We start from the raw sequence: 13,342 nt of genomic DNA, 5'->3' as shown, positions 1-13,342 counted from the left end.
AGGATTCTGAATTTACCATAGTTCAGTAACTATGCACGGTATATCCAGCATTTTTACAGAGTGCCTTAAGGCTGGTTTTGTTCTTTATGGGCTTCAGGCTCTGAGTCATTACAATTACACAGCTAAAGTGGGGTAGAGTGTTGTGATGTCTTCACTCTGACAGTTCTTTCAGGTTCTGGATGGCTGTATCACAACAGATGCTGATTTGTTTTTTTCTGAATAGCTGGTCACATCTGCAAGTTATGAAGAAAATCTTTATAAACCCTGATTTTGCTTGAATTTTGACTAAGCTTTTGTTTTTTCAGCATAACCTTAAAGGTTTACAGAAATTCAAAACAAAGTGTCTGCAAGCACACATTACCACTGTCTGTCTCCACATGCTTGCTCTTTTCAGGGTAAAACTTTTTCTAGCACATATTCCTCAGAATTGTGCAGTCATTCCTGGATGTTAAGAAAATTATTTTTGCTGATGAAGAGATGAATACTTACCATTTCAAAGTTTTGACTGCTTTGTCAGCCTGAGCTTTTCCTGTTTAGACTAGAATGTTCTGAAGATTGCATCTTTAGATATATATTTGGAAAATGTGCAAATGTAAACAAGTAGCTATGATCTCATTAATGTGGAATGCAAATAAGGTGATTGGGCACCTACCTAATTTGACTTGTAAGTTTATCAGTTGTGCTGCAATTTTATTCTATACCTATATAGTTTACAAAACTGGTTGTCCTGTCCTTGCCTTCTCTCCTTCCTGGTCTCCATTCCTCCATGCAACTCTACATTGGCTGCATGGCTTCCTCTGCTAATATGACTGAGATGCCAAGGATCTGGATCTTCATGAGGTTCTAACTTACCAGGTGGCTGTATGGCATCTGACAGAGAAGGCACAGAGGCCATTTCTTGCACTGTCACTTCCTTACTACATGATTACATTTTTCTATGCCTTTATTTCACAATCCCTTGTTTGGGAAGTAAAGAGGAGATGAAGGTGTGGGGAGGGTGTTTCCTGTGCTTGGACATTCTGCAGCATGGAATCGTGGGCTGCTTGGGAGTATCAGTAATAGTGCAGTAAAAACAAGGTAACTGAACTTTAGGACACTGCACATGTTTTTTGTTCAGTAATTGCAGCAGTGAGATTGAATGAAGATGCAATTTCGTTGTGTTGTTATTCAGCAGTAACTGCAGGTTTCTGTAAAAGGAAATTTCTCATCAGACTGAAGCAAATGCTTGGTTATCTGGAGTTTTCTGTTTTTACAGGATTAACTTTCAATCAGATAAGATCCTGTGCAAGGTAGACTTCGGGAAGTGTAGGGGGGAGAGAAGAAAGCTGGATGGCCCCCTGAGGCAGCCCACAATGAAGGCTAGCTGGAGAGTTTTATGCAGCTGTGTTGTAAATACTGTGATGTCTGAGTGGAAGACTGCATTGAAGTATTCGTGTTTGAAGAGGAAGTACCTAGGACCAACCAGTGGTTGTGGATCTTCCATGGAAATGACCTTGTGTGAAATGGTCATCAGCTGCAAACATGATACTGCAGGTTTAATATGAGACATCTCTCAGGCTGGCAGCCATCAGGGAATGAGCAAGAAGTCTGTCAGGAAAGGAATCATTTGCTCCAGGGCTTAGTTTATCAGGTGAAACAGTAAACTCATCTGTACCTTCTCACACCTCTCTGATGATGTACAGTATGATATCTCATGCCAACACTGTTAAACAGTTATCTCCCTGCTGTAAGTGGCACTTATACCAGCTCCACAGAATTCAAACATTCTGTTTAATTTTATAATATATATTGTTTTATATGTTTGTTTATAGAAAAGATAAATATAGTTACTACATAGTATGTAAATATTTATGTCACATTTTTATAGTGTGTGTATATATATATTGTATAGTGTGTATATCTATATATTGCATAATATATATTGCTAGGTACACTATTTAATATAAAATAAGCATATTAAGAAAATGGTGGTGAAGTATCCACCATAAAAGTCAAACTATCAGAATGAGCCTTTTCTTTAGTAAACTTTACAATAATTTAATACATATCTGTAGTTTCAGCCTCTGTGACTGACTGGTATTTACAGATTATGCATACTGACTCCTGTTGGCAGTAAGAGAGAAGCATGGTGAAAGTACAAGCAGAAGACTGAGTGTGAGGGAAATGAGGAGAAGAGATTTGTGGGAAGATAACATTGGTTCCTCTGCAGCTTCCCTGCAGTGCTGTATCTGTAGCCAAACTGGGGGTGCTGGCCTCAACTCCTCCTGTCCACCTTGCTTCCTACCCCAGCAGAAGAATGTTAAGCATGTACAGACAGCACCTACTGGCTGTCTGAATTCTTCCCATGGACTTAAGAAGAGGAATATCTCAATTCCACATCTTGGGATGAGGTTAACTTAAATATTAATTGGCAATGGTGAGAAAGAGATACTGTGAGGGCATATGTCAAATGTTGGTGTCAGGGAGCTCACAAGTCAGGTAGAAAAGGTACTGCAGAGCTAGGTAGCAAATGAACGGAGGTTTTCAATGTCATAATTTAGGGTATAATATTGTTTAAATCTCATGTTATGTTTGTTCTTGAACTTGGCCTCTTGCTTCTAATGATCTTTAGTCTTCATATATATTAGTTATGAGATACAAATAGCAAACAGGGTCCCCGCTAAGATTTTTTGGCCCATAAAAGAAGAAACCAGCTTGATCTAGAAAACAGGTGAGAAGAGCATGAGACTGAGGTGAGACAAAGGCATCAAGTATCTCAATTGCTGTAGCTTCTAAGGCTTCAGTGACACTGATAAATAAAACAAGACTGAGGCTTCTCTTTCTTTGTGCTTGGGTTTTAGCAGGATCCTTGCTATGCCTTTGGCCTCACTTTTCCCCAGAAAGTATCCAAGCACGGTTTTGGAGTAGCATATGCCAGGGACTGTTCTTAACCTCTGGTTAGTGGGATAAAACTTAGTTATGTGTGGATGTGACCCCAGCCACAGCACTGACGGTCGGAGCCAGAGCATGGTCCATAGCCTGGTTTATCTATTTTAGTAAGTGTACATGTAGATATGATATACAGCCTGAGAGGATCACTCCCTACACCTTACTGATTCCTATCTTTGTACTGAGTTCAAAGAGCAAACATCCCTGGTGATTTCAGTGTGCCTAGGAGAACAGCCCACAGGTTTATGCACCAGAAGAGCTGGTGCCCTAAACCTACTCCAAACTTACGTGTGAACCTTCAGCCAGTCATTTGTCATCTCTTTTTCTTCCCATCTGTATAATGATAGCGGCCTCCTGTAGAAAAACATTTGGTCATGAGGGGACAGCCAAATGCTGCAACTCCTGTCTTCTATATACTTTGTGTATTGGCTCTGAGATGCCAAGAGTGTAAAAGTCCCTATGTAAGAAAAAAACCAACATGTTATCAAGCGAGGAAGAACTGTTCCCATTCTGGTCAGCTCGGCCATCAAAAAGCATCACAGGAAACAGGATGCTGAACCGAGAGGCCGTGCTGACACTTCGATTGCTTGTGCCACATGATGGTCTTTGCCTCATCCCTGACAGGGGAGGGAAGTGCTGCTGCAGCAGCCTGGGAAACCATCCAGGGACAGTTATCTGTATGAGCACATCCCTGGGAACGCTCTCTGCCTGTGCCCACTCCTCCTCCCCTGCTGCTGCTGTGCAGGCTTTCACAGATGTTCCACCCAGAAAAGGCAGCTGCAGCTCTCAACCTCCTGGTTTCCATCTCCCCGGTGGTCTGGCTCCACCCGTCTGTGATGGAGCTGCTGATAGTTCCTCCCTTCCCTAACCCATCCTGCCGCAAGGACTGAGCTACAGTAATCAGAGGAATTATTCTATGCCTTTTTCTCCCTTTCCTCTTGTCTCCTGGCTGTGTAGCTATACCCTTGATTTCTTTCGCTAGTGTTTCTGATCCTTGTTTCTTAAACAACTTGTAAACAACCAAGAGAAAACTCAAGACTGTAGATAATCCATATTTACAGTTGGATATAGTCTTATAGTTTACATGGCAGCCTGAAGTCTAAATAAGGATTGGGGTTTTTTTCTTTGCTCAAGGAAAAGGAGCGCTTAAAATTTAAAGTGAAGGAAGTATTTGCACTGGTTTTTATTTTCTTGCTTTTGTTATGATCTTTTTTTCTTGCAAGGAGGTTTTGAGGGTGGTGTAACTGAGCACACGCACGCGCATTGGCTTGAAAATGCATTTCATCTGTTTACAAGTTTCAGTTTAAGGGCAAAACCCTAAGGCAAGAAAATGCGTCATCCCTGCACTGTTGTGACCCTAGGATATGTCCGTGCCGCATTTGGGAAATGGGATGACTGCATGCGTGGGCCTACTCAAAGTCAGTTTTATACTCGGAGACACCAGTGTCTGAAGTGAACTGAAAAAAAATCAGTTACTTGCAGAACTTTTCTGGGTTTGCAGTCTGCTGGCAACCGTCCTCTCAGAGGTAACACGTGGCTTTTCCCCATCCTTCCTGGAGCACAGCTTTTAGGTCAGACCTGTGACATCTTCTCAGGATTGCAGAAATTCCCCAAGCCATAATACATCAGTAACTTTGCAGCACTAGCGACAAAAAAGTGCCATCATTACTGGTTGTGCCACTTCCCATCCATGAAGTATGCTGGGCTGAAGAGCATGAAGCAATCTGTGGTTGAATAGTGAGCACAAGATGGTGGGCCTGCATTTGATAGCACAGCCTTAATATGGGAATGGTCAGTGCTACATGGGCCAGCAACGGACATGAACATTTTGAATCTGGCTGCTGGGAGAAATTCTGTATGGAGGTTTTTCCAGGTGTGTATATATATGGAAATTACAGGATGCTTGGTTGTTTGCTGCTACAAATTTCAATTTAATTGAAATTAAAATTCATGTCAATGTAATTGAAATTTCTTTTGTAATCCTGTCGCTTTTGGGAGACTGTGAGTGCTAATCTGCATTCAGATATCCAGACAAAAATGAAAACATTCTGCAATTTCATCAGATTATACCCTCCACTTGTACACCAGATATCTGTTTTGTTCTCTTTTAGAAAGTTTATTACCTGCAATTAATTAATGTGTTTTGCATATTCTAATTTTTTTTACTACAAAATACAATGAGAGATAATGACAGCAGGGTTTTGGCACAAATTGTCTTCTAAAAAATATATGTAGCTTGTTAACAAGGAAGCAAGTTTTTTTCAGGCAGACACAACTGAGGGGTCATAAATACAAATACTTCAAGCAAAACTGTGCTTGTGATCTTATCACTATGTTCAGGATTCAAACCAGCTTCCCTACAGAAGAAACCACACAGATTTTCTGTGTCTTTTATTTTCTGGGGTGAGTTGGGAATTTTGACCTTGGAGGCACTTTGAAGAATAAGCTATCTTGCACATGTTCTCCTTATGCACCTTGAAGTTTGAGGCCACGACCAGCACTGTGGCCTTGCCGCCCCAGTCAGCGCCCAGAGCAGCACGGCGTTTTGCAGGTGTCTGCAATGTGATTTCTTGCTATGCTGATGCTTCAGGCTGGCAGATTTCCATCCCAGTGAGAGGATAAGATAAGCCTAAAAGGTATTTTCTGTAAGACCTTACAGACTGTGAATGCTTCTGCGAAGCGGTACAATGTCAGCACCAAATCCAGGAGCCTGAGCACTGAGTCAGCACTGCAAATTAAGGGTTTGCTAGTCTCTAGCTGAATTGAAAAATGGTAATGAAGTAGCTGGGTGAAACTGGTTTCTTTACAAAGAAACAAACAAAAAAGAATACTAGTATTAAAATCAAATGGAACTAAACTACTTTTATAGAGTTCTTATCTTAAAACACGTAGGTCCATAAGCAAGTTTTCTATGAACTTGTATGCTGTGACTGAAGCAGCATTTGGAGCTTCATCTACAGCTGACATTCTGCTCTATATGCTCTGCTATCTAATAAAGGCTGAGCTCATATTGAAACCCTTCCTTCTGCTGCAAAATTTATAGACTTTTTCTTTACTCAGCTGCCTGTTTTCACACATGGAAAAAAAAATTAAAAATTATAGTAACTTAGTTGTCTTTGAGACCTCTGTCAAATCTAGCTGAAATCAGGCAATGAATTCAAACAGTACTAGGAGGGAATGTATACAGACACTCACACAGCTGCATCTACGTCCATGTAGATACAGAAAGATAAACCAAGTCAACTTTTTTTCCACATGAAAAAGGGGTATATTTTGGTAAATATTAAAATGCATCACTTTGTACAGAAAAGCAAGAAAGCAAACAAAATACTTTCTTTAAAGTCATTGACATCAATATTTAAACCTGTTCCCTCTTTTTCTTAGCACATTTGTGAGTTCCTTTCAAAATCATCAATTGCTTCAGTCAGACTAAACATACATTTTCTGTTCGCAAATATTTTGCACTAAAATTGCACTCAGCAGCAGGGTAGAATACTTTCATTCATTGTTCTCCTGAAGTGTGCGGTAGAACTCTTAATTCATGTAAGAAACTTGGGCTGTTGAAGCCAGCTGCCATCACTGTCAGGTCTGTGCCCTTACACAAGAGGTCAGTGATCCAGGAGGTCCCAGCCACATAAATGCCTCTGGAAAATATGTTCATTGTGTTCAAAATTGAAATAAAGCCACTACTTGTTTTACAGTCAGAGTAAAGTCGTTATTTACCTTTCTGTGTACTGCTGGTTGCTTTTATTTTTTTATTGTTGCTTTTTTGTTTGTTTGTTTGCTGCTGAACTGTTGCTCAGAGGCAAGGACTGAGGAAGGTGCAGGATGCTTGAGGAATAGTTTAGTCCTCAGGAGGCTTGCAATGTAGACTGCTAGATAAAGTGAACAGCAGTACAAGAAGCAATGGTGTCTACTGCCAGTGTGTACACAGTAAGCATCTTCAACACTTAGTGTTCCTGCAGCTTATGGCACATGGCTACTGCTGTGTTCCTCATGTTTTATGGGGTACCACTGTATTTCCCCCTTCCCTTTCTTCAATGCTGTATTTCAGGTGGCGATTGAAAACTGCATATGGTTCTTTAGGTGGGAAGATGCTGAGTGCAGTTAGCAAGCATTGCAAGGCAGGGTGGCAAAGAAGCATGTGTTAGAATATTCAAAATTTGACTCAATTTTATGCATATCTCAGATGCATATCAATTTCTGCTTTCTAGAAGGAAATTAGCACCTCGCTATGAATTTTGACCAGGCATTAATTAATATGGATTTAAGTTGAGATTTTGAGTGGTTAAATACAATGGTTAGTTTCAATTCAGTGAGTAAATCTAGAGGTTAAAACGTACGTTTGCTGTATCAGTCATCTGTCCTTAGCTTAAAGCCGGGGACCTCTATTCTGTCTCCCTTTAACAGACCAGCAATTCCCAGTGAATTTACCAGTGCCTGTGGCAAAGAAATCAGCAAATCAGCCTGTTCAGCTGTGGTTACCAGAGTCGTTCGTCTCTTCAGCAAAAGCTGTGTCTGTTCAGGGTCTGTGTGTAGCCGCAAAGTCAGTCAAGCCCCGGTGTGTAACTGCGCGTCTCACCTGGCGCAGTCCCGTCCACAGCAGTGAAGTTGCACATGGTTAGGCCAGGCACAGAGGTCTGTTTTTAATTGTGTGGGATGGAGATAAAGCTGCGCAAAAGTGAAATTAAACAGCTCTCCCTTTCAAAACCATTAGGATGATACAGCAGGCCCTGGCCCTTTTCATAATGAGGGCTGAGATGTTTGCACAGCCCTCGGTTCACAGCGAGCTACTTTAATTAAACCTAACCTAGCCCACGCATGAACCCGACTGGCGAATTTAGGTCGCCTGGAGGACGCGCCACCTCGTCCAGTTATCTCGGGGGAAAGTGGGGGATGAGAATAAACACAATCCAGGCTGCACGGATGCCCGGGGCAGCTCAACACCGGCCTGTGGGGTATATCCGGGGGAAGAAGCCCCCGGGAGGGTCTGTGGCCCCCGCGCTGCCTGTGACCGCGCCCCGGGCCCTGCCGCCGGCCCCCGCAACTAGCGGGGACGGAGGGCTTGGTCTGGGGGACGGCCCTGCAGCCCCTGCTGCCCCTCTCCTGCTTTCGGCAAGAAAGTACCCAGGTATCAAACGGAATCGAGGGATGGTATTGAAAGAGCAAGTGAGGCGGAAATTTAAAGCCCCTCTGCTAATAATAACAGTATAAATAACCGAAGACATCTTGTAAACAGTGCGGTCATAACCCTGAAACATTAAACAGCGCGGTGGGATCTGGCGCTTCAGCTGCCGGCGGCCGCTGCCGGTGCAGGGGGAGCGCCCCGCACTCCTGTTTATCTCAGCCTCATCTCCCACGGGCGCGCTGATCGATAGAGAGGAGATGTTTAAGTTAAAAATTCTCGGCGCTGAGGACCGACTGTACTTCATCAATAGATCACTGCTCCTGTCCCCGCGGAGCGGAGCGGCCGGAGCGGCGGGGGCGACTCCCGCAGCGCCCGGGCGCCGGGCTGCGGAGCCGGGCCGGGCTCCCGCGGCGAGCTGCGGACCCAGTCACCCCCTCCCCCCAGGGTTCGCTCCAGGTCTTTAGCTCCGGGGAAGCAGACCTCCCGTGGCCCGGGGTGGAGAGGCGGGATCCCCGCAGCGCGGCCGCTTCGCGGAGCGGCGGAGGCTCTGTCCTTTCCCCGCCGAGCCCGAGTCTCAAACGAACACTTAACACCGCTCTGTGTTCAGTAGAAAGGAAGGTTTATTCACAGAAATAGAGCAGAATCTGCTTGAAGAAAATATATCTATATATCTTAAGGTGAATTACCTTCATAGAGATGACTGTCAAAGTCAGTTTTTCTAGGCATCTACATATTTCACAGGTCTCAGACAAAAGATACACGCGTGGTAGGTTTTGTTTGATCTCTGTCTTTTCTCTAGTAGCTCTTGAACCAGCAAGGCTGTGGTTGCAGGACACTCGACTGTACACGCATTTAATAAAGTTAAATAGAGTCAGAATCTCTCGGGGTGGATGGAGTCTTTGCTAGGGCACATTTGGTCTCCTCTGCGCCGGGAGAGCGGCTCTCCCCGTGGCTCTGCCCGGGGCCCGGGGCAGCGGCGGAGCCGCGGCGGATCCCTGCCCGCCCCGCCGCCCGCTCCACGGCCACGCCGGGACGGACGCTGCTGGCCCGGCCGCGGGGCTCAGGATGCTGTCGGGCCGCACAAGCGGTTTGTGTTCACCACTTCTTTCAGGTCACTCTCGGGTTTGCCGGCTACCATAAAAGGCCAAGTCTGTAGCCAGGAAAAGACACGAGTGGGAAGGGGGTTACATATGGAGAAATGCACATTGCAACGCTCATATCACCAGCGGGTCCGGCTCGGGAGCGTCCGGGGGGACTGAGCCCGGCATCCACCACCTGAGTCCACTTCGGGCAGCGCCCAGCGGGGCTCAGGCTCAGTTGCCGCTGCCTTCGGCAAGGACCCTTCTGCCTTTCGCCGGCGGCTGATGCCGCTCCGCCTCACAGCCCCGGCGGGCCCCACTGGGCGACCTCGGGGCGGCGGAGCCCGTCTGATACGCGGCAGAAAGAAGGGAGAAAGCAGCCGCCTGGCTCCGGCACATTCACATCCCTCCGGCACAATCTCCACGGGCACCCCGCCGCAGCCGCGCCTCCCCCCGCGTTTGGTCGTGACCGGCGTGGGGACTCCGACCCGCGGGAGTCGCCTCACGTCCCGCCGCGCTACCCGGGCACAGGAGCTGCTCGGGACCCGGCAGCCCCCGGCCACTCTCCCTGGTCTCCCGCGGCTCGGGGAGCATGTTTTGGTGTGCCTCTGTGCGGAAGAGGAGGGAGGTTATATCTATATTGGGTGCTGGTTTTGTTTTACTTTTTTCCCCCCCACCCATATTGTTGCTCTGAGGATTTTGTTTTTAATCAAAAATTATCTCCCAGGCCCTTATCAGCTGACACAGCGGGTAATGTACTGTCCCCCAGAGTCCAGAGCTCAAAAGGCAGAGCCTGACCTCAGTGAAACGTCCCCAGCTCCTCTCTGTGATCCATTTATGCGTCAGGGTCTGCACGTGTGGGCAGTGTAAAGGCTGTATGTCTAAAAAGAGCCCAGGCAGATCTTGCTTACTCCCGGTTTACATCATTTGTACATATTTTTAGAGCTGGAAACTGGATATTTCTGGCGGCCGGGTATGGTTGGGAGATCCAGGGCTGCTTAGGAAAACTTTATGTGGTGGGAGCAGAAGGAGGGACACTGCAGAGCCCAGGAAGAGGCATTGTGGAGTGTGCCTGGGGCAGACACCTCCCCTGGGGAGTCTGCACTGGTATTTATTTCTCCTGTGCCAATTTAGAGGGATAGGAGAAATGTCCTGGACCCAGAAGACCTGAGTGGTTGAGCACAGAACCCCAAGAGTCCTGCCTTTAAAAAGCTAGGGCTTGGGGACACTGTTGTGGCAGGAGACATTAGGGTAGAGACACAGGGTAAGAATAAATCCTGGGTCCTTCCTCAAACATACCCTTTCTACCCAAATTCCTATACCTGCAGGTAGAAAGCTGGCATCAACCCTTTGTGGTTTCTCAATCGTTTCTGGGGCAGTAAAGAGTAAAGCCTGCCCCTGCTTCTTTGTGGCCAGCGTGGCTGCCTGTCTTCTGGAAGGGTTTGCTAGGAACAGCAGAGAGGGCCTAGGAGGCTTGGTGCTCAGGGCACAGGGCAACAGAGTAGCCGGGAGCCTGTCCCCTTGTACAGTACCGCTTTCCACCCCACTGGCACCAGACGCTGTGAGAAGCACAGCAAAGTTTTCTCCCCGCACATGCCCCATGCCAGCTCCTCGCCCACCTCTTCCCAGGCACACGCACAGAGCTCCTGGCCCCGGCGGACTCTGACTTACCAAGTTGACTGGGTGGATGTAGCCGTTCTCATACTTGTCATTGGCCAGGATCTGCCTCAGGTGAGCAATGTAGCTGGAGGCCAACCTCAAGGTGTCCAGTTTGGAAAGTTTGGTGTCTGGGGGCACCCAGGGTAGGGTGGTCTTAAGCCTGGAGAAGGCTTTGCTAAGGACCCTCATCCTCGCCCTCTCCCTGGCGTTGGCAGCGTTTCTCTGTACCTGCTTTCCCTCCTGGCTCACTCCATTTAAAGGGCTCTTCTTGGGGGGAGCCTTTTTCCTCTTGCCCGAGGCCCCTCTCCCCTTCTGAGGGGAGCCATTCTCGCCATTGGATCCCTCCTCGTTGCTCTCGGTGGACGCCCCAAACTCTTTGTTAGTATCCATTTTCAGCCCATCGCACTCCAGCATCTCCACCTCCTGCAGATCTTCCACATCACTGAGGGACCCAGTGGACATGGTCTGGAAGATGCCAAACGACCAGCGGGAAAGGGGGGAGGGGGGGAAGAAGGGCAGCTCCTCAAATCTATTTCAAGGCAGCGTAGGAGAGAAGGGGCGCCAGTACTTTCCTCCCCTTCCCTCCCCGCCCAGGACTAAGTCACAATACCAGTCCAGAGAGGATCCCCGCCCTCCCGCCCCCCAACCCCGCTTTGCCTGTGTTTGAGGGAGGGAGCGAGATTTTGTGAGAGAGGGAGGGAGAGAGGGAGAGAGAAAGCTGAGGAATTTAGTGAGGACACTAGTAATTTATCTGGGGGATAAGAGAGGCGGATCCAGCCCAGGGGAGGGGCCCTGCCCACTGAGCACACCACATCCCCGATCACAGACCTTTGCACAGGACAGGGAATGAGGTATCCCAGCAAGCCTTTGCCGAGAGCTCGAAACTGGGATTCAAATCTTCACAACTGGACTAAAACAACTCTCTTACTCTCTCTCCCCCTGCTCTGTCTTTCTATCCTCCCCCTTCGTCCTCCTCCTTCTCCTCCTCTTCTCCTTCCCCACTTCCCTTTACAGCCCAGGGTTGCTCTCCCCCTCTCTGCCTCCTAGATGACCCAGGCAGCTGGTGTCACAATTCTTGATGAAAGCCAAAATGGGTCATGAGCAGAGAGAGCAGCAGATCCACCAGCCAAGCCTTCCAGGGAGCTTTGTAATGCGTGCCGTCGAAATGCTGTCCTGTAACCTAATCTGGGGGAGATTTGTGGATGATTATATTTGCGAATGCATCCTGTCCAGCTAGTAGCATATTCCAGGAAGGGAGTGCTCCGCTGCCTGGCCAGCAGTGTGGACCTTGCCGTCACAGCCCAGGGGCTGGAGGCAGGAGGATCTGACTTCTTCCAGCCTTCCGGGATGACGTCCGACAAGTCCCGGTCCCTTCTCAGTCTTTGAGTCCTCCCAGCTGTGAATGTTGCGGAGGCTTCCTGGTCCACAGGTGTGCCAAGTGGCCAAGATCCCAGCAGTCTGTGAGCCCCACTGAGCCGAGGGAGAATGTTGTTCTGCTGGGGAGGGTCTGTATGGCTGTGGATGGGGCAGCAAGGGTGTGCATGAAATGAAGGAAACGGGGTGGGGGGGGGGGGGGGCGTTTATTGGATGGTAGAGTTCCCACAGAAGAGAAACTTTTACTTGGTGTGCAGAGCAGATGTCAGTGGTTCTTTCTGCTGTACCCGTGGAGTGTTTTGTCGGCTGATTCGTGCATGCTCAAAAGTTAGAGGTTTTGCCTGAATAAAGAGGCAAGATAAGGGATAAGGCCCCTTCTGTGAGAGCGGTGGGACTGAGAGCATTAGGCCAGGCTCTGCAACCACTGAAGCCAAACATTCTCAGTGGTTTTACCACAAGTGGGAATGAGCGGGTTGCTGCATAGTTTGAATGAACTGACTTATGCTGCTGTTACAAACTTATGCACGCGTGTATTCAGTCTCAGCAGAGCAGGCTTTTGAAAGCAGTTAACCTTGTCCTATCACTTCTTCCTCTTCATGTAAAATAGTTCCCTAAATCCACATTTGGAGTCCAAAGAGGCCAGTGAAACAGGAACTTGCTCCCATAGCTCCTTCCCTACTCATGTCTTCCTGAAACCTCACAGGTTGCCCCACAGCCTGGGTTTTGAACACAAGGGTCTAAAGATCTGCATGCAGGGACTGTTCTTACTGCAGGAACAATTTCACTTATTCAGCTGCTTATCTGAGGATTCTCGTAGCTCTGGACAAAAATGTGCAGCCTCAGATATCAGTGGCTTCGTAGTTAATCCAAAGTCACTGGAGCCACAGGAAAAGTCTCTTGCTGATTTGTGTGAGCATCGCATAGGGTTTTCTGCATGCGCTGAAAAACCCAACAAAAACTGTGGAGGGCCAAACTGGTATGTCTGCCGAATGCTATATACTGTACTGCAGATTAAAGTAGGAGGCAGAGTGTCATTTTTGATAGCCAGCAAGGAACTCTTGCCTATCTCTTGATCCATCTTTCTTCCTTGGCTCATATAAGCTAGAAGAAAAAACAGTAGATCTAAACTTTTAACCACCTCTTTATCATTTGTCTGGAAGATAACACCTTCCCA

General features: G+C 47.3%; 1 protein-coding gene across 1 annotated transcript; it reads right to left on the bottom strand.

Annotated features, from left to right (window-relative positions):
• Positions 1–8,654: 8,654 nt before the first annotated feature.
• Positions 8,655–11,465, bottom strand: TCF21 (transcription factor 21). Its single transcript, XM_032101781.1, has 2 exons — positions 10,807–11,465; positions 8,655–9,206 (listed from the first exon to the last, which is right to left on the bottom strand). Exons 1-2 carry the CDS (start codon positions 11,254–11,256, stop codon positions 9,117–9,119), a joined length of 540 nt encoding a protein of 179 aa, XP_031957672.1. The 5' UTR covers positions 11,257–11,465; the 3' UTR covers positions 8,655–9,116.
• Positions 11,466–13,342: the final 1,877 nt, after the last annotated feature.

Source organism: Corvus moneduloides, chromosome 3 (assembly GCF_009650955.1).
Source record: "Corvus moneduloides isolate bCorMon1 chromosome 3, bCorMon1.pri, whole genome shotgun sequence".
Taxonomy (NCBI): Eukaryota; Metazoa; Chordata; class Aves; order Passeriformes; family Corvidae; genus Corvus; species Corvus moneduloides.
Note: the sequence above shows the minus strand (reverse complement) of the source record. Positions and strands in the feature narration are given on the sequence as shown.

Excerpts from the sequence above, each read along its gene's own strand:
- TCF21 (XM_032101781.1), bottom strand. The coding sequence starts at position 11,256 with ATGTCCACTGGGTCCCTCAGTGATGTGGAAGATCTGCAGGAGGTGGAG. Across the intron at positions 9,207-10,806 it reads ACATCCACCCAGTCAACTTG|ACTTGGCCTTTTATGGTAGC; the intron begins GTAAGTCAGAGT and ends TCCTGGCTACAG.